Source organism: Triturus cristatus, chromosome 9 (genome assembly GCF_964204655.1).
Source record: "Triturus cristatus chromosome 9, aTriCri1.1, whole genome shotgun sequence".
Lineage (NCBI taxonomy): Eukaryota > Metazoa > Chordata > Amphibia > Caudata > Salamandridae > Triturus > Triturus cristatus.
This window is the reverse complement of record NC_140592.1, coordinates 757744558-757766024: the sequence shown is the minus strand read 5'-3', so window position 1 is coordinate 757766024 and position 21467 is coordinate 757744558. Positions and strand designations below refer to the sequence as shown.

At 45.6% G+C, this 21467-nt stretch overlaps 1 protein-coding gene across 1 annotated transcript in view; it reads left to right on the top strand.

The window, feature by feature from the left end:
• Positions 1 to 21467, top strand: part of EML3 (EMAP like 3) — a 349814-nt gene that overhangs the window by 311497 nt on the left and 16850 nt on the right. Inside the window, exons 16-20 of the mRNA XM_085626072.1 lie at positions 8462 to 8587; positions 14030 to 14161; positions 14264 to 14331; positions 18654 to 18742; positions 20795 to 20892. Of these exons, the coding sequence (XP_085482198.1) occupies positions 8462 to 8587; positions 14030 to 14161; positions 14264 to 14331; positions 18654 to 18742; positions 20795 to 20892 (513 nt within the window). The remainder of the gene's footprint in view (positions 1 to 8461; positions 8588 to 14029; positions 14162 to 14263; positions 14332 to 18653; positions 18743 to 20794; positions 20893 to 21467) is intronic.

Here is a 21467-nt window from a genome sequence, read left to right as displayed (position 1 = left end):
GATTTTGAGGAGGCTGAGCACCACCCTAGAGAGATATCCTAGTAGAGGCGCTGCCTGCAGCTGTTCCCTTTTAACGGTTAGCACCAGGCCAAGGGGGTTGTGGAAGCCTGAGTGTCACTCAGGAGCTAAGCTTGAGAAAAGACAGGTCTGATTTCTCTCCTGACCAGGATCACTGTTGAATGAAACCAAATGGAGGATGCCATCAGAAACGGAGTCACCCATGGAGCCAGAAATACCTTGCGGCTCAATCCATCAGAACAGGCCCAAGAAGCAACTGCGTGACCAATGGTAGTGCACCTACAGGAACAAGTATGCAGCTCTGGTGAGGCTGCACTTTCCATGTCCTGCCTGGTACCAGACTTGAACCCAGTGGAAAGTGTATCTCCCTTTTTTACAGCCACAATGGGCACAGACATTTTTCTTCTTCTGCACCATCTCTGAGCCGTGCCAGTGCACCGCGCTTTTCTCTTACTACTGGATATCCAGTAGCCAGGTTATCTGGCCATAGTGACATTGTTAAACTAGAATTTGGCCCTCTGGATAATTTTATTGAACTTGGATTTGACCTCTGTACTAGTTTGGGTGGTATTTAGTTTTAATGATTTATCAACTGCTTTTCTAGAAACCCAGTGACAGACTCAGACCCACTGAGTTGTCCAGCCTTGCACACACAGTGGCTCAGAAACTAGGACACAGGGCAGAGTGCAGAAGTATCATAGCAACTCTGACATATTATTGCATTCTGTCTGGCACCTCTCCCCTAGTGCTTGTTCAAGATAAATAAACATTGCTAAACACAGAACTGGATGAAGGCAGCCAAGAGAAACTGAACCATTCATTGCCCATAGACTTGCAGCCGGAAGCCAGTTACAAGATGCCTGACAGGTAGACTTTGGAGCGGTGTTTCCTGAGTGAACATACTGTGGATGATCAGTTAATACAACAATTCTTTCATCAGTGGCAGATAAGGAACACACTTTAGATTTAGAGACTGGTTACAGTCTGACTCTTCAGAAACATGAGGCTAGTGATGATCCAGTCCCCCAGTGCAGGTCGTCTCTGCAGTGCTCAGCCAGTGCTACACCCCCAGCAGAGACCCTCTTTCTCAGCCACCCTTGTACTAGTGTTCGCTTACTTTTTGACTTCTTTGAGATATGGCGAATCAACCGAGGGTTTCAAAGAGCAAAGTCCGAGTATGAGTATAGGGCTGGATTTTGAGTTGGGAAAATATGGAATAAAGCAAAACAATAATCCTAAGGAGGGAGATGAGCTACAACTTGCACACTGTGTAAACACCTCAATCTGATAGAGACGCCTAGCCACAGATTCCTTACCATATAATTATCCCCAGGCGTCAGGCTGGATCCAGATTTTTTTTCGTGAGCAATACTTTTGCGCGTTGGCCGATGGCATTGTTTGGCTCCACGTGGCGGCGTCCACGCTGGAAGTGATGTGCGCGTTGCCTATATAGGTTCAACCCTGCGTGCAGCCATTCGTTCTTTTCTTTCTGTGCTAGTCCGCGCAGATCTCGAGAGAGAGGTACCCCTAGTCATTTTTTGACAGACCTTTTTTCAATTTTTGGCAACGTTTTTTTAGATTGTTCTCCTAGTGTGGCAGGGATGTCCACTAGGAAAGCTGGCTTCAAGCATGTGAGGACTTGACAGACGTCAGTGGACTGGGAACCTCTCCAGTTACTGGCATGTCTCTCCTCCTACCGTGGATATGGAGGAGAGAGCTTCTTTTGCTATGGTGGTGAGAAGGGGGGCAGAGGTCCTGGACCTTAGCTTGCCCTCAGTGGCAGTCAAGACTAATGTCTTGACACAGGTGCTTCAGCCAGGAGTGACCCCTTTCAGAACCGCTTCTTCCATTTAATGAAGCCCTTATGGACATCCTGCTTGGGACCTGGTCCAAGCCCTGCCCAGATGCTCCTGTTGCCTCTCTGCCATTGCCCCGTCCGAGGGCACCCCAATTTCCTCACGCACCAACCTACCCCAGAGAGATTGGTGGTCCAAGCCTCCAATTCCTGTGTAAACACTGGCACATTCCCTACCACCCAATCGGATAGGGAATCCAAGAGGCTGGACACCTTCAGCAAGAAAATGTTTTCTTCCACCAGCCTGGCACTGCGGTCCGTGAACACCTTGTGCCTTTTGGGCCATTACTCCCATGCACTGTTGGATCCGGTTGCGCAGGTGCTGCCCATGGTCCTGGAGGAGGCCTGGGACATACTTGTAAGAAACTGGCTCTATAAATACTGCACCAAAGTGAGGTACAGTGTGTATTGAGTCCAAGAGTCTCCAGAGGTTTGGCAGAGGTTAAAGTTAGATAGAACCTTACTCTCTAAAGTGGTAGCTTGGTCGAGCAGTAAGGCAGTATCAGAGGACAGTGTAAAGCATTTGATGTACACACTCAGTCAGCAAATGGTCTCACACACTCAAGAACTGAACTCTAGGCCAATTGTTTTGTATAAAAAATATACTGTTGTTTTATTTCTAGAACCAAGCAAGCCTGGTACAGGTAAGCATATAAATACTTTGCAGTAGTAATTGACTTGTTTGAACACAGTTCAGAATTGCAGTATAACTGGTACTGGTTTTAATTACAGGTTTAAGAAAGCAGATTGCAACACATTGCAGGTATAGTACATTCAATTGAATGGGATTTTTAAGTAAAATTCAGTTAATTACTTTTCAGATTACTTTTATAACCACAGGACTGGATCCTAGATTCAGCCCTGTCACATTTCCTGAAAACAGGTGAGTAAATGCGTTTTGGTTAAAGGTATGATTTTTAAGGAATATTATTGTATTTCAAAAGTTGACACTTGGAAACTATTTCACATAGAATCACCAATGTTATCCTATGGGAGGAAATTCACTTAGCAGGTAAGTTAGGTTATCGTTACTTTTTCTTACTCAGTGCTGGATCCTGGATTCAGCACTGGGACATTTCCTGAAAACAGTTGGGAAAATGTGTTTTGGTTAATCAGCTGATTTTTAAGGAATATTTGCAGTTTTCAAAAGTCGACACAAAAACTTTTTGAGAGAAAAAGTGTCAATGTTATCCTATGAGGAAAAATGAGTTATCTGTTTCAAGGTAAGTAATCGGTATTTTGAGTTAGGGTTCTGGGGTTAGACTCAGGGGTCTACCAGGGTCAGTGATGCACTGTTGTTGCACCTTCGGCGGCACTCGGGCGGCCGGGTGCAGATTGTTGAGGCCCAATGTTATCCTATGGGGGCTAGGGGAACTCCGGTTGGTGGCTGCTGGCACGCAGGCCACAGGGTTGTGGGAGCAAAGCTCCTAGGGTTAAGCTCAGGGCATGTTGGGAACCAAGTTAGCACCAAAGGAGATTTTCCGGGACAAAGAAACACTGCAGGCTCAGGGACGAAAATCTTCCAGGAGTGACCACCACTTCGAGGGGTAAGTTGGGATGTAGAGGGATGGTCAGGCACCACTGGGTTGGGCACACAAGGCCGTGGGGCATTGGGTGCAGGGGTGCCTTTAGACGTCGGATTTTCTTACCAGCTCTGGTCGCGGTAGGGGGGGTCTCCTGGATTAAGGCTGCAGGCGTCATCTGGAGGCTTGAGGCAGGTCAGGGGTTGCCGGATGTCGGGTGAGGATCGCCGGGGGGACCTCCTCGTGGTGTTTGTTCACTCAAACACAGGCCGGGCTCGGCGGGTGCAGAGTGTGCTGGATTCACGGTTTCTGGCTGGCACCAGAAGCTGCAGTTCAAACACGTCCGGTGTTCACGGGAGAAACAGCTTGGAGAGTGAATGCAGGCAGGTCCTCCGGGGTTTCTGATGTTGCTGGCCGCTTGTCTCCAACAAATGCTACCACCAGCTCCATTTGAAATGCTTTAATGGGATTTTAATTTAGTTCTTCATTTTCTGATGTGCGCTTCCTTTGAGCCGCTTTATACCTGCCCTCTTAGGCTTCTCACCATCAAGATGGCCATCCTAGTGGCAATTACATCTGCCTGGAGGGTCAGTGAGATGCTGGTGCTGTAATTTTAGCCTCCATATGTGTCTTTCTTTCCTGACAAGCTGGTGCTTTGGGCTCGAGCATCCTCCTTTCCGGAGGTAGTCACCCCGTTCCAAGTAGGCCAGTCCATCACTTTGTCTACATTCTACACCCTATCTCATCTCTCTAAAGAAGAGGAGAGACTCCACTGACTGGACCTAAAAAGAGTGTTGTTGTGCTACCTTGACCGCACAAAACCGCTCAGGGTGGACAATCAACTCTTCCTGGGGTATGTCAGGGCCAAGAAAGGGAAGGCCGCCCAGAAGCGAACTATCTCTCTATGGATCGTTATCTGTATCAAGATCTGCTACGCTTCGGCCAAGAAGCAGCCCTTAGAGGGTTTGCATGCTCATTCCACCAGAGCAAAGGCTGCGAACACTGCGTTAGCATGTGGAGTTCCCGCCCGAGGCATCTGCCAGGCAACAACATGGGCCTCGCTGCGCATGTTCACCAAACACTACTGCCTGGACAGTCAGGTCCATCATGATGAGCGTTTTGCCAATTCAGTCCTGCAGGACTATCTGGTTTAAATTATGTTTGCAGACCCACCTCTGGGGAGGCATTGCTTTGGTATGTATTCTAAGGTAAGACATCTGCAGTTAGAGGTCTCTATCAGATGAACAAGTTACTTAACTTTGGTAATGTTTTATCTGGTAGAGATTCTATTTAGCTGCAGATTCCTTACCAACTCACCCGTCCTCCCCACTCTGCAGACATATTTCAAGGGTCAAGGCTGTTTCTCTTTCAGGACCCTAGTTTTCCACACTAGTGGTCAGTGTTCTTTGTGGCTCCGCCCTCCTTGCGTGGAAAGTCGTGAAAAGAAACTGACATCAGCACACTGGGGTAGCATCTATAAAAGCACTGTGCAAATCACTTCTGGCGCAGATGACGCTACATAGAGCCAAGCGACGTTGCCTAAGGGGTGCAGTGGTACTGCTCACGAAAAAAAATTCCGTATCCAGTCTGACGCCTGGAGATAATTCTAAGGTAAGGAATCTGCGGCTGGATATAGTTTCTACCATATAAGGCGTTACCGAGTTACTTAATCATCTGGGTCCCTAAAATCCAGCAAGAAAATGTTGACCTTGACTTGAAACGTCTAATTATCACCACTCCTTTTTTTCTTTGAATGACCGTCTCCTTTCTTTAGATCCTCTGCATGCCTCCTCTTTGTCAGTACAGCCTACTCTAGTCACGTGCAGGTTTGTCTTAATCTCCATTACTGTAGTTTTTCAAATTGCCCACACCTCATCTCCAAGATCACAACCTATCCTTTAGAAGTCAGACCCTGCAGCCTAGCAATTGATATTCTCCTCTAGCTCATCAACTATTTTCACCAACCATCTGCATTTACTCATATACTCCTCCCCACTAATGATCACACTTAACTCCTACTTATTTAATCCACCTCAAAGACACTGTACCAATAACCACAACCACAGGATCAACCACAAACTTTGAGTTCCAAAGCAGTGTGCTTCCTGGCGTAAAGCACTTCAACTCCTCAGCAGGGGTAGTAAGTGCTATATAAATGCAATTACAATACAATTGTTTTCTTACTTTCTATACTCAGCTTTTGGGCACTGCGCCTTCAGAGCTGTTATTCACTATACTAATTTAATCCACCTCAAATACACTGGAATATATGCCTGCAATTGTCTCCTTGAGAGCCCAAGACTAATTCCAATAATCATCAATAACCATTGGCTTAACCACTAATCTCGGGTTCCAGAGCAGTGTGCTGCCTCCTTGGGGGTAGTAGGCGCTTTTGGAATGCAATTACGATACAATACAACTGTGACAACAGACTAACCTGCATGTTATCAGAAATCGCTCCTGTTACCGCTAAACAAATATTGTATGTGTTGTCTTTCATTACGTCAACTGTCATAGATGGCCCATATATTAACCATATGCAAAACACTCCCTGATGCCGCTGCCCCACCCCCTGTTGCATTCTCAGACAACTTTCCTGGTACTACAGCCCACCTTACACTGTCTGGAGATACCTCACCTGCCACAGTTAACTAACATATATGATTTCTTCTCTTGCAAAGCTGGCAACCCCATACATTGTGTGACCCACTTCAGTTTTTAGTGCTGCTGATAAAGCATTGTCTGAAAAGAATGCATCCTTCTGAGAGGGACAGCCAACACAATGTCTGAAAACACATCACCTGCACGTGGTGGGCTATCTGTATACTATCTACAACAACTCATCTGGATCCCTGATAGCCAAGTTAGTCATTGGCTACAAACACCAAACCAGTCACCACAAGCCAATCTGTCCTTAGTGGGTCAGTTAGAGCTGGATGGGCACCTCGCCTGCCAGTTTGAGGGAGATTCTGCCCTTTCGCCCCATGTTGGAGAAGCCACCCGCGATATTTTGCTAAAAGTGAAGCGGATGCAATTTCCACAGAACTAAATGTGAGATGGCCCCTTGTGTGTTTTTCAACAGGTTGGCATTTTGTTTTGTTTTTCCAAAACAAACTCCCCAAGCAGGAGTTCCTTTGTGAAAAAAAAACCAAAAAAAGCAGTGGCCCTAACACACAGGAGGTTTTCTCCCTGCCTGCATGAGCAATTGTTTCTTTTCCATGTCCAGGACCCGCACGGCTTACATGGAAAACCCAGAATTGAAAATATGCATTGGGCAGACCATCCTAAATAGGGTGTTCTCCCAGATGGATGAAGGCACCACTACTGTGGCCGTTGCTTTTAATGGGCTGCTGGTGGTTAGTCAGTGGTTCCCCTGCTCTAAATTGGGTGGGAAAAGCACTAGTTTGGCAAGGTGGAGGAACTGCCAATTTATGGTGACTTTCCAACCAGATTGAAATGTTCTTAGTCTGCAAACAGCTCACCTATATCTACTAACCAACGTTCACACTGCTTGCTACCTCCTAACTTGTCAACTCACACCCACCCTGACACTGGTAGGTACTCTATACCAGAAACAAGCATTCTTCAAACACTTCTCAAATTATTAAATATTTTATTTAACTCACAAATACATTTTAAAAAAATTGAAATGTCAATATGAAGGCGAAGGCTGGAGCTTTTCTAAATTCAGTTGAGGCCCCCAATCGTCCCTACTATATCATGTTTGATGTACTTGCTCCGCTCCCATGAATCAGACTGAGGACACCAACTCCATTTTTAGCATCCAATTTCCAATTAGTTCACACTTACAAATCGTTTTAAATTTTCAATTTTATATTTGACTTCTTTATATATAGTTTTTTTAATGGAGTTTTATATAGCGCAAACTTGACCCGAAGGTATCGGGTATCAGAGCGCCTTACATAGATAGCATCAGTTGCGTTACATGAGGACACGTTCAATTAGCCTGGTGATATTATTTCGTTTTCTAAGCAGCGGTAGACCTCCTGAGTGGGCGTTGCGGACCCCCAAGGGTCCATGGAGCACAGGTTAAGAACTAATTTACACACTATCTGAAAACACTTTGCTTGGATCGTTTCTAACCAATCTACATATTATCTGCAAATATGTAAACTTTTTCACTGTAAACCAACGTACACTTAACCCATTCAGTTTGCAAACTCTGACCTGTTCCTTATAGCAAGCCCAGACACAGCAAGCATGCACTTGTGTCACTGCAAAAAAGATCTCAGGTGACACGGCTAGTTAACTAACACAATCTGCGAATATCTTCTTTGTGTTAGTTCTAATAATCCTACACCCTGGCAGCATCTCAAGTGTGTCAAGGCTAACCATTCCAAGGTCAACAACAACCTCACTTGTCGCCGCTAGCCATCATGCACACTGTTTGCAAGTAACTCATCCGAAAAAACAACCTATTTACACTCATCCTGACCTAACAATTCATTCCAAACTACACATGGCAAATATCCCACCCCTTCACCTGAATTGCACCTGGACACTTACCTATATTTCACTATGTGAAAAACATCACCTATATAATTGCTACCTGCTGCACTCGCATAACCCACATCTAAATACACAGATGTAGAACTTAGGTGTTTCTAAAGACTGTCTGCAAACATCTCGTTTTTTCTTACTGGAAATGCACTTAATCAGAATAAGCAGTTACCGCTCTGGTGTTCTTGCTAAGATACCTGCACACTGTTTGCAAAAGCTTATCCAGTTACTTAACATGCATGTAACATTCTATGTAAACCCCTCCACAGGCATGGCTGTAAACAAAGCTGCCCACGGCCTGCACACACCTTGCCTATCACTGCCCAACTACCTCACGGGTTACTTTTTTATTTTTTGCCTATACACTACCTTCTACAATTTTACCTACAACATGGTAGCCACCTACCTCTACACAGACCCTACAACCTCCTCACTTATTCTTCTGCTATATATCAGCATTCCATCTGGATACATCGTTTATGTCACAGAATTTAACAAGTAGCCATTGTGCCTTATATCAAATCAGTTGTGTTCCTCTCCGCAGATCCCAGAGCGATTTGGCGCAGTGCGGGCTATCGCTGAGGGCACAGGCACAGAGCTCCTGGTTGGCACAACCCGAAATGCGCTCCTGCGGGGGAGTTTTGCAGAGGGATTCACTCCCATTATACAGGTATTGCGGGGAGACCAGAGCATGGTGGGGGGGGAGGGTGTGTGTGTGGGGGAGGTATGTATATGTGGGGTTTGTGTGTGTGTGAGTTATGTGTGTATGTGGGTGTAGTTTTTTATATTGGTCTTTAAACATGACAGTGGATTCAAATGACATTCCTAAACCACTCTACAGTGCTTACCTCTGCCTTTTGTTTGATTACCATCTTTGTTATGAAAGCTCAGAAAAACCCCAATCTTCTAATTGAATCAGGGACCATTTTTAGATACACCTTGCAGGCGACAGCGTCACAAATCTCTGACTTTCAGACACAGAATATTTTTTTAAGAAAGCAGAATGCACTTTTTTCTAAAATCCTATATTCTTAACTACATAAATATTATTTCCTCGTTGTTACTGCAGACACCCAAACAGTATAGCCCAGCATTTCACTCAGTCCATCCATCCCTCCCAAGCCAGGCCCAGACCACAAACCCGAGGACATAGGGCACCGCAGGTTCTGTCCACGCAGGGGCTGGGCGCAAGACCTGGCCGAAGGCCATATGTTGCATCCGACTTCACCAGTCGCTGTGCACATGACTGTCAGAAGAAGAGTCTGGTCAGAGGTAAAGCCCAGCACTCCTCCTTCACTGTGCATAGCCGGAAGCTGTATGAAGTGGGCTATTTCCATTTAATGAGAGGGTGCAGAGCCAGGCCAAAGCACTCCCTGCACTCAGTCACCACTGTGTTCAGTGGGTTACGTCTACACCGGGCTCGGCACAGCGACTGGCCAAAGGCCAAGCCCTGCGGCCAGGGGCATGGTAAAGGCATAGTGTGATGCTGTGTGATGTCACTAGTGATATCATTAAATATGTCATCTGTGCTGGATGTGTGAGGTCATGAACAGTGCATTAGTAGATTAGTTTTGATTACGCTGCTCACATTAATTGGCAAACTTCAGTGGTCATTAGGTTTTAAATCGTAACAATAATGTTCTTATTTTTTGAACAGAATAGTTTTTAGTCTTATGCATACCATAATTCTCCTTTAAAATAATTCAATGTAATGGATGGCCTTGTAATGATATAAACAGTCCCCCAACAAAGCTATTAACTGCTGTATATGGGTTTCAGCTTTGTGCACTGCTGGTTGGACACAGAGGTTAGTCCGTTAGGGTACCATGGACTACATTAAACTTTGGTTCCTAACAAAGACTTACAATGATTGATATGTTGATTACAATCGGATTTACGCTAAAATTCAAACATTGGGATAAGGGGGTTATAAATCTGCTAGTGTTTTTTTCTTGTGAATATTATCGGTGTGGTCATCTGCCCGGCACATTAGTGTGATTCAAAATTGGTGTGCCTCAGACACGTAGACCATAGGCCGTTTTTCACTGAGCTGAAGTACTCTATACAACTCATTCCTTATCCTAAAGGTGGCAAATGCTGTTTGTCTTAAAAAAAAAATGTGTTTCCCCACCCTCTTTCTGCATTCTGTGTAACATTCATGTTTGGTGGTTGCTTTCTTTTAATCTCAACCGGCTCCCCCACACACCTCAATCAATCAATCAATCAGGGTTTTAGTTAAGCGCAACTACTCACCCGTTAGGGTGTCAAGGCGCGGGGGGAGATCAACATTTCAGTTAAAGACCAGGTCTTGAGGTCCTTCCTGAATTGAGGCAGATATGGTGATTGCCTGAGATGTAGAGGCAGGGAGTTCTAGGTCTTCACAGTGAGGTAGGAGAAGGATCTAACTCCAGCCATGGTCGTGTGGATCCGTGGGATGGTGGTCAGGGCCAGTTAGACGAAGCAGAGATTTCTGGTGGGTGTGTGGAAGGAGCGGTGGCGGTTAAGGTATGCGGGTCCGGCGTCCTTTTTTATTGCAGAATACACAGAAAGCATGCACACAACTAAATAAAACACACACCTATAAAAATGTATATGGCACGGAATATCGGAGACCTCAAGAACTTCCGGCCTATCTCTCTGCTCCCCTTCCCAGCCAAGGTCATCGAGAAAATTGTCAACAGACAGCTAACCCAATACCTCGAAGAAAACAGAATCCTGGACCCTTCCCAGTCAGGGTTCCGCAGCAACCACAGCACCGAGACTGCCCTCATCGCCGCCACCGACAACATCAGGACCCTGCTGGACAACGGTGAGACCGCAGCACTCATCCTCCTAGACCTCTCCGCCGCCTTCGACACTGTCTGCCACCGCACACTACGCGCACGCCGCAGGGATCCGAGACAAGGCTCTGGAATGGACCACCTACTTCCTCTCCGGTAGAACTCGGAGCGTCCGCCTCCCCCCATTCCGTTCCAAAGCCACCAAGATCATCTGCGGCGTACCCCAGGGATCCTCCCTCAGCCCGACACTGTTCAACATTTACATGGCCCCGCTCGCACACGTCGCCCGACAGCACAATCTCAACACAATCTCCTATGCAGACGACACTCAACTGATCCTCTCCCTCACCAAGGACCCCATCAACGCCAAAGCCAACCTCCACGAAGGAATGAAGGCCGTCGCCGACTGGATGAAGATCAGCCGCCTGAAGCTGAACTCGGACAAGACAGAGGTCCTCATCCTCGGCTCCAACCCCTCAGCCAGGGATGACTCCTGGTGGCCGACGGCACTGGGGGCAGCCCCGACACCCACCGACCACGCACGCAACCTGGGAATCATCCTCGACTCAACGCTCTCAATGTCCAAGCAAGTCAACGCCATTTCCTCCTCCTGCTTCAACACCCTCTGCATTACTCCGCAAGATCTACAGATGGCTCCCAACAGATACAAGAAAGACAGTCACCCAGGCCCTCGTCAGCAGCAGACTCGACTACGGAAACGCCCTCTACGCAGGAGCCCCGACCAAGCTCATCAAACGACTACAACGCATCCAAAACGCCTTGACGCGACTGATCCTCGACGTACCACGACACGGCCACATCACCCCCCACTTGAGAAACCTGCACTGGCTCCCCATCAACAAGAGGATATCCTTCAAGCTCCTCATCCACGCACACAAAGCACTCCACAAGACCGGCCCAGCCTACCTCAACAGACGGCTCTCCTTCTACATCCCCAACCGCCAGCTACGCTCCGCCAACCTCTCACTCGCCACCGTCCCGCGCATCCGAAGAACCACCACGGGCGGGAGATCCTTCTCCCACCTCGCCGCCAAGACATGGAACACCCTCCCACTGAGTCTACGACAGACCCAAGACCTGCTGACCTTCAGGAGGATACTCAAGACCTGGCTGTTCAATCAGTGGCGCCCACCCAACCTCCCCCCCCCCCCTCCCCAGCGCCTTGAGGCCCTTGCGGGTATGTAGTGCGCTTTACAAATGATTGATTGATTGAATATAACTTTATGGCATAATCTTCAACATAGGCTATGGAATAGCAGCTAAGTCAGCAGAATAGCTTGGAAGTCAAAGACAAGTGAAGATGCAAGGTATTGGCCTCTGGCTACACAGGAAATAATCAGTGGAGAGAAGATCTCTCGAGATGAAATAGTTTCAAACAAGGCCATCTCCATTTATGTCTAATCTCTCTCTATCTCTATCTCTCTCTCTCTCTCTCTCTCTCCCTCTCTCTCTCTTATTTGGTAGGGGTCCTTTGAGTCACAGATGTCTGTCCCAGTCATTTTAGCCCTTCCTGAAAAGCTTTATAAATGCCAGGGGGAATCTTGGCTGGACAGGAAAAGAAGTCTATTTGGATGGCTCTGCTCTTCCCCACAATGCATAAAATCTCCATTTTAGATCCTCACTGCTTAGTTGAGGAAGATGCCTTGATGATTTCATGTATCCCTTTGATTCTTTCATTGCTATCAGCTTTCATCAAGCAGCCTAGGGATAAAGGTGTAGTCTCCAGAATTACAAAATAAGAACATGGTAAGTGACAGATAGTGACAGACAGGCACTTAAAGAAATTGCCATCTTCATTTACCAGTCACTTAACTATGAAGAGAAATACTCTGCCTTCCCTTTCTCGCCACACACACATCTCATTGGCTGGAGGAAGTTGTCCTGATTCTGGAGCCCTTGAAATCAGCTTCCTGGTTTCTCTGGTCCCTGGAATATCACTGGTTAAAGCTGCAGTCACAGTCCCCATGCTCTAAACGTTAGCCATTCAGACTGGTCTTTTGGGGCCCACAGTGGGTACCCCCCTCCCTCTACTTCCCCTATGCCGCCCCCATATTTCATGGCTGTCCCAGACACCAGAAAATCTCAAATCATGAACCAAAGGTTTCAAAGAAACAGGCCATTATTCCCTAAAACCCACCATATTTAGTGTGTAGTGGCGCACTAGCCTGGCACCAGTGGCGGCCGACGCATGTAAACAGTGGTGCGGCTAGTGAAGGGGGTGCGGGCGAAGTAGGGAGCGGGGGGAGCACAGGTTTAAAAATAAAGAAAAAAAAAACGTACCTGATGCTGCTTCGGCCGCCTCGTTCTCCGATGCTTCCTGCATCAGAGACTCCCTATGCAATCCCAGTGCTGCTCTCATGTAGCAGCGTGGGGATTGGCCTGAGCAGGCTGGTTTAACGCTCGCTCAGGCACAGAGAGTCTGTGCTGTTTCTCCAACCCAGCTGTGAAATGCAGCTTGGTTGGAAAACCAAACTGCGCATGTGCACATGCTCACTTAAAAGTGAACTCCACTCCTACTCCCCCCTCCCATGGCCCGGCTCCACCCTGCCCCTCCCTACACATGCTGGCTCAGCCAGCAGCTGAAAAATAAAACGTTAATAAAATATAGTTTTATTTTTCAGCTGCTGGATCTGAACCAGTGGGGCGACGCTCCACCGCCATTACTGAGGAGCCACCGCTGCCAGGCACTGTCTCCAGCCTAGAGCCCAGTGCGTATTGGACACTGGACTCCAGTGAATTGAATCGGACTTGTAGAGGACATAGTCAACCTCTACACCACTACATCATTTCCCTAGAAGAGTCTTAAGGACTCTGTTTGTTTTTGTGGTGGGTTGCAGCCAGAAAGGTTTTTGCCTACTGCACATTCCCAGTGAACCTTTATCCACAGTCTGCTGTGATTCAAAGGGCTAGAGATATCAGGTACAAAAGTTGTAACATTGAGCTTTTCTTATGTGTCCTTTTGCCTACTAACACTGTAGAAATCAAATGCTCGAGAACGCACCCGTGTTCTCCCGAATATCCCAGCAGGGGATAACAGGAGGCATAGGGCTCAATATTACCTAAAGGTCTAGCGCGATTGAGCTATAAACGCTGGAGGGGTTGTAACTTGGGTCCAGAAGGTTTGAGGCACATTTGATTTTTGGTGTATAGCCTAATTTGTAACATAGAATACAGTACTTATACATAATAAAGTCCCTTTCTTTCAGAAAGCAAAGATTCTAGCTCCCATTATTAATATGGCAAAAGATCAGGGTTATGATGGCGCGATTCCTTGCCCTATCTTTGACACCTTTAATGTTGTTCTGATGCAGGGTCACACAGATGAACTTTGGGGACTTGCAACACACCCATCCAAGGACCTCTTCTTGACCTGTGGCCATGACCGGCTGGTGTGCGGATGGGATGGCAAGGAGCATTGCCTGGCCTGGAGCTTCTCCTTGGAGGTAGGTTCTAAGGTTCTAGGTTCTCTAAAACATCCCGCAGAAGTCAGGTGGCGATAAAGTTAGGTTGGAAAGTAACACTTCACGTTTGTTTCCTGTGGACAGGAGACCGGACTCTGCGCAGATTTCCATCCCGGAGGGAATGTGGCAGCTGTGGGACTCAACTCTGGCCGGTAAAGTTTTTCTAATAAAGCATGTGCATAAAGTGCCGGGGGGGGGGATGTGAAATACACTAAAGATGCCCCATGGGGCACTCTATACTTGCAAAGGTGGGCATCCTCTGAAGAGAAGGCTGTGTGTTTCCTGTGCTTTCGAAATACCCCTTCGTCAGTGCCTAATGTGTTCTTGATAGATTGGGGTGGCACAGGGACAATTTAAAGCTCTCTCAAGCATTTATTTTGGTCATGGGTTTTATGGTATTTGTCCTTTTAGGTCGAGCATGGGCAGCACATGCGCTGCTTCAAGGCATGCTATATTGGAGTATGGCTTTGAAGCCCCGCCCACTCCTCGCCCATATTTGTCATTGGCTTGTGTCATTGTCCTTCGTAAATGCTGGCTTGCGAGTCGTTGTTAGGCTTGGTAGTCCCTCCTGAGTACCACCTTGTCTGCATTTGTAACCTCCCATGGTGACTGGACCTTTTACTTCTGTTGAGACACAGTATGTCTTATTTAGTCTGTAAGCACTCTTTTCTTCAATGGGTTTCTCCTACTGCAGGCACGACGTGCTTTCCTCGTCATGCGCACTTTCACTTTCAAGCAGCCCAGGGCAATGGCGGCCGTATATTTGAAGTGAAATAGGTCTCACATTTACGAGAGTTTTAGCTATTACCATTGTAAATGACAATAGCTTAAACTCTTGTAAATGCGAGACCTATTGCATTGCATATGCTTGTTTGGTTTGCTTTCATGCCAGATATATTGCGTGGAGTCTGGACTGCAGAACTGGAGACGGTAAACTGCGAGAAATACCAATATCATGCACAATGGGTGCAGTTTAGTTGTTGTGCTATTAGTATGGGATTTCATTTACATGAGTGAAACATTTGTAAATACAACATTAACCAGATGGTTTCTCGGCTCTAGCACGGCTATGTAAATAAACAGAGAAGAGAGGAAAACTCCAAACAAAAGAGTGAACTTTGGTTTCAGTTTTCTTACATTGAATTCCTTGATATATTTTCAAAAATTAAAATTAAAAAATCAGTCAATCATTTGTTCATACCTTAAGTAAGGTCCTTTAGTACCAAAAGGACATTCATGATTGGTATGCATTATTAAATACAATTAAGCCTTCCCCTTTCTCACCAACAATAATGCAGAAATGATTAAACAACACAGGTATTTTATGTCAAGAACATTTTTGGAAACATGCCAGCGAACTAAATTAACATTAAGGGATGCTAAATTTAGGAGAAGGCATTTCTGTGCCATGTGGCTAATCTGTTTAACACCCGCCCGCCTACAAAAAAATCCAGGCTATTGCTGAGCCATCTTGTATACAATGTAAAAATGAGATTGCGGGCGATGGAATATACATGTTTTCTGAGCTTGCCCACACTTATACACATACTGGGCAGAAATATTTAAGTATTTAGGAAAGCAAGTAAATTACATGTTAGATCCAGACCATAAATTAGCATTGTTATGTTACTCTGAACAGAAAGAACTGGAAGACATTTGGTCAAATTGCTATTCATTGCAGTGGTGGAAACAAGTTCATTGATAGCCCAACCCTGGAATTCTGATACCACTCCTACCTTCCTATTTTGATACAAAAAATATGCAGCGAGTAAAATTTAAAGAAGTGTTGTACGTGTGTGCGTTACTACTTCAAAATATTGGCATATCCAGCAATAGCTTGGAAACAACGAAGCGTAGAAGATACTGTGACGCACCTTTGTTATCATCTTTCATCATTTATGGGTCTTAACAGTGTATGTAACAACTATACAGACAGAGTATTTTTTTTTGTGGCATGCATGATTATAACAGTGATACAGGAAATGATTTGATACAATGTATAACTGATAATCAATGATTTAATCATTTATTAATGAAATTATGTTATGGGATACCACTCTAAGTCATTTACCAGAAAAACATTTATATGTAACAGAACACAGTAAAAAAGCTGACCCTTAAGTGCTCTCTGGGAAGTCTCATGATTGCTAATATGGTGACTATCAATCAGCAGGTAATTCACATCTGTGGAACAGACACTGAAACAACCTGCTTCCAGGGCTGGTGCACTTGAATCATGGTACAAAGACTTGGAGACAAGCACTAGAACGATGAGGGTGAGAGGGAACGTGGTGCAAGAGTTTGGCCCGAATAAATGTGGGCCCTCATCCATACAAGGCCCTATGGGCAAGGCAAAGGGCCTTAAACTGACTCTGTGGTGCGACCAGGAGCCAGTGTGGCACTGGCAAGAGAAGGGGAGTCCAGAAATTATCCTTACCTAGAAACCTAGAGGATGTGGCGCAGTGGACAGATCTGTTGACTCCGGACCTGGGGATCCGGGTTCGAGTCTTGGCGCCGGCGCAACATCCTGTGATTATGGGCAAATCACTTAATCTCCCCGTGCCCATGGACAGCGCCTGGATACCCTCACTGTTGATAAGCGCATTATATAAATCTACAAACTAACTAGAACCAGCACCTTTGTCTTTATGGGATGACACTTCAGGCGAGTGCTTCTCATCCAGGCTTGTTTGGCAGACAAAAATATGATTGAATGTTCTCCTGAAGCTGAGACGGGGGTCTTTCAAAGCATCAGCTGCTGTTCAGGCCTAAAGAAGTCCCTGTCTTTACAGTATCCATGCTGGGGACAGGCATGTGCTGCACTTGCTTGTGTGCATGTAGCATCAGTGGCAGGCCAATAAGGGGTTAAAGGACAATTTCAAAGTAAAGGTGCAGCAGATGTTTCCTAGAAAAAGGCATCGTTGTCTCACTATTAAGTAATTCATTCTACAGTTGTTTATGAGCAATTACCTCCTCCTTGGCTCTTAAAATATTTATTGATGGGAACACTCATGCCTGTAGGGAAATGGCTTTTCTCCACTCAACATTTGTTTTGTTTTGAGCGGTCGGTCTATCAGTGAGGGCAAGTGATTTGTTCTTAGCGCCATGATACCCCGTCAAACGTATATTTTATTTACTTTCTTGGATAAAGACTGCCCAGAGCATCAATTTATTCTCGGTTTCTCACTCTCTGCAAAACAGTGTAATTTACAGCATATCTATATGTAGTTATAACCTTCCTTGTGCTTGTGGACTCTTCTCGCCTTGAACCCTAAATAATATCAACATGAGTTACTTTCTTCATGAGTACAACTCAATTACACCGAGAAGCCCTATAAATGAAGTGAAGTTTGTCTGTGGGATCAGAGACAAGGGGCTTCCAGCACATTCAAAGTCAATCCTGTTCCCTAGAGTGGCCGGTAGTCTCCCGGTGAGCATCTTTCTGTTCTGTGACTGATATTTCCTAAGTGTCTCGCACAGGGGCGTAGTTTCAGGGGGTGTCTGGGGTGCTACCCCCCTAATAAATGTATTTTTCGATAAGTAGTTGGGTACAGATGCTTTCAGTCAGGTATGGTGATGTGTCTGTCGGATTACACCAGTAGATTTTACATGCACACAGACAAAAACACACACTATCCTTCCCTCGCTTTTGAAATTCCTCAGAAATGTTAATTATTATTAGGGCTCCCAGTTTTATGGTGTTTATTTTTTTGCCATTTCCATCTGTTTTTATCCATATTTATTTTTTGCTAGTTTTATCTGTATTTATCCATATTTATTTTGGGGTTTGTGGAAACATTCAGTTGAAATTAGTATATTTCCACATTTATTTAACCGATTAATATGCTCTCATGCTTGAATGTCTGCCAGGTTTCAGTGCTGTGAACACGTGCAAAAGATAAATCAGTCCACTTATATAAAAATATGCAAATTTCAGGATCAACCTTGTGCATATCTACTGCTGTTAAACCCTCCTTACAAAAATTCCTTTCTTTTGTAACCCCCTTATCAATCAATTCACACATCTATTGGCCTGGCAGTCATGGCAGACAGTATTTAGAATTACTTAAAAAGCAACCCAATTTCCATTTTTATCCACATTTAAAAATAAATACAGACAATAAAATGAGTGTTTTCTGTCTGTATTTATCTGTAAAAATCATTAAAAACGGAAAACAGGGAGCCTTAATTATTATACAAAATATTGTGTTTTCGCTCACCTAGTGCCGCTACCAATCTGCATTCCTCTCCCATTCCACTGCCCCTTAAGCCCCTCTCATGCACCCTACTTGTCGTACAATGTATTTTAACATTATATGCTACCGTGATTGTTGGGAAATCTGAAACTTACACCCTGCCCCCCATTTTACTGACCAAGCAACGCCCCTGGTGACGTATTGAATAAATCACCAAAGTCTTCTGATTGAGCAATGCGCCCCTAAGTAACCAAGTAACCATCGATTTGTGCACACAGGTGGGTTGTATTGGATACAGACACTCAGATGGTCGTGTCTGATTATACGGACGGGAACGAACAGCTTTCTGTGGTTCGATACTCTCCAGGTGAGTCCCAGGGCACTCCTCACTACTTGCATCTCCAGATACTTTGTATCACTCTCTTATTCTACAGCTGTTCCCGTGTTCCTGTCTCTGTTCCCTTTCTTCTCTAGGCCTCCTTTTCCTTATCATATCCCCTAAAAATACATTTCCTCTCTTTGCCCCCTCTGTGTCCAGCTCCCGTCTCCCACCCTCCATCTTGCCCCTTTCTCTAGGTCCTCTTTTCTCTCTCTCTGATTCGCTCTCCCCATTCCTGTTCACCTTTGGCTCCGTTCTCTTTTATGTGCCTCTTCCTCTCCTCTCTTTGCCAACCTGTATCTTCCCAACCTTTTCTTTGCCCTCTTTCTTTCACCTGCCCTACTCCTCATTTCTCCCTATTTATCAACGTAATAAGTGCTATTTCACCCTGTAACACCCCTCTTCTAACAGTCATTCATGTGTGAGTGCAGGCAGAGTTACATACATATAAACCAGTGGTTAATTGGTAAAAAAAAAACAAAGTGCCGAGGCTCTCGGGCTCTCGTCAGGAGCAGCCTGCACCAGCCCATTTCTACTGTTAGTGCCCCCTAAAACAGAACCAACTACTAACCATGAAATTGGGAAGAGGATGTGGCATAATAGCCTGAGCTGCTGACTTTAAAGCTGGGGAACCAGTTTCAAGTCTCTGCGTCGGCTCAACGCCCTGTGATTCTGGGCAAATTACTTAATCTCCCCATACATTAGTATGTCCTTAACTGGTGCTCATGAAAAGCGTTGGTGTTGGTGATTAAGTGTCGGTGCTGAGCACTGGAAACCACTGGCTCCAATTAAGCACTGTTATAAATGTAGTTGATCCAGCTTGGGAGCCTTCTCTAGATCACTATCCTGCTATCTCAGTGCTTGGGGTATTCTGAGCATCTGAGGTTCAGGACTCTATTCAGGATCTTAAATTTGGGCATTTGTTGGTACCAGAGTTTGTAGAATCTTAAAGAAGCTAGAAAAACTACTACTTGTGAAAGTTATGTGGCGAAATGAAAACATTTTTTTGGGCGACTTTCCATGCACCACAATCAGCTTTTAACAGCAACAGCACATCATATTGTCTGTTACCTGTGACACTTACAAAAGTTTGGAATTACTGTTATCTCTCCTAGTGTTGGACTAACTTACCACCCACCACAGTCTAGGAGGTCTGTTGTATGTCATGTCGAGGACTTGCATAGACCTTGCCGCAGCAGGTAACACATCAGTTTGCCCCTTATGTAGATATATTGCCCATGCTGTGCTCACTCCTGCCCGCTAGTGTTGAGCTCAGAGAATTACAGGGTGTTTTTCTTTCATGAAAGAGCTACAGTTAAAAGGTTATTTGTTGTCCCACCCCTGATCCCTTCCCAAGCCCAGTGTCTATATCCCTCTACAGAATTAACGCTCTTGCTAAAGACTAAGGGCCTAAGTGTTCCCTAAGATCCCAGAGCTGAGATAAACTATACCCATTAGATATATTTGGGCATACAGTCAGTCGTGTGGTTTATATTTGTTTCTCCTCACTGGGATGATTATTAATATTTTTTTTTTAGAGTTTATTATAGCGCAAACTAGAACTGAGACATCGGGTATCAGAGCTCTTTACATGAGTACCAGTTTCGTTACAAATGGAGACATTCATTTTTGATTAGGCACGGGGAGTTAAAGTGATTTGCCCAGAATCACAGGATGTTGCGCGTCGTTGCCGAAACTCGAACCAGCTTCCCCAGCTTCGAGGTCGACCGCTCTAGCCGTAAGGCTACATTTTGTTCATTGTACCTTGTGAGGGCCACAGAACACTCAGCATTATGGCTGTCAACGTTGGACGAGTTTCTTTGCCCTGCCTTACAGGGTAGAGGAACTCTTGCAGTGGTCACAACCCTGCTACAGTAATCAGGGGTGTGAACACCGCAACTAGAGCATTTACAAGCAGGTGATTAGTTGCCTCTGGTGTGCATCAGTGAATATTTGGTGCGTAGAAGATGCACAATGAATGGCTATACTGTTAGTGTGCAATGAACAAGCAGACACCATGACCATCTCTGTTTTTTCCAGATGGGAATTTCTTGGCGATTGGATCTCACGACAACTTCATCTACATTTACAGTGTGGGGGAATGCGAGAGGAAGTACAGCCGCTTTGGGAAGTGCACAGTAAGTGTCACTTGTCGAGGTGAGGCCGTGTGACATCTGTGGGAGATCCTGTGCCCTTTCCCAGGAGGAGCTCTTCCCCTTCCTCCTACCTATCCTGTTTCCCGTTAGCATGAGGCAAATTCTGGCTGCATGTATGGAAACTCCACCCCCTGCACAAAGGTGCTAAAGGCATGGCATTCTGGGCAGATCCTGTCTCCCACTCTAGTCACAGGAGGTGAGGAAGTGGCAGTCCCAGGATCCCACCTTCTGTCTGGAGATGAATGTCCCACAAGAGGTGAGGGCCCCCCACCTCTGATACAATCAAGCACTTGTGGTCAACCAAACCTTCTGTCCAAAATGTGCATATACATGTCCTTTACTGATGGCCAGTCAAAGAGGAAGTACCCATTTGTACAACATCCTGCTCCTGTGCTCACATTTATTAAGTGTATCACAGTCACCATTACAAAGACCTCAATTCTTACTCATCCATCACTGTTTGGTATATTTATGGTGTTGCCTTCAGTAGGACGGGTGTGTTCAGACGTGGGTCCTGTGCGCACTGTCACTGGAACCAAGCTGTACACGGCTGATGA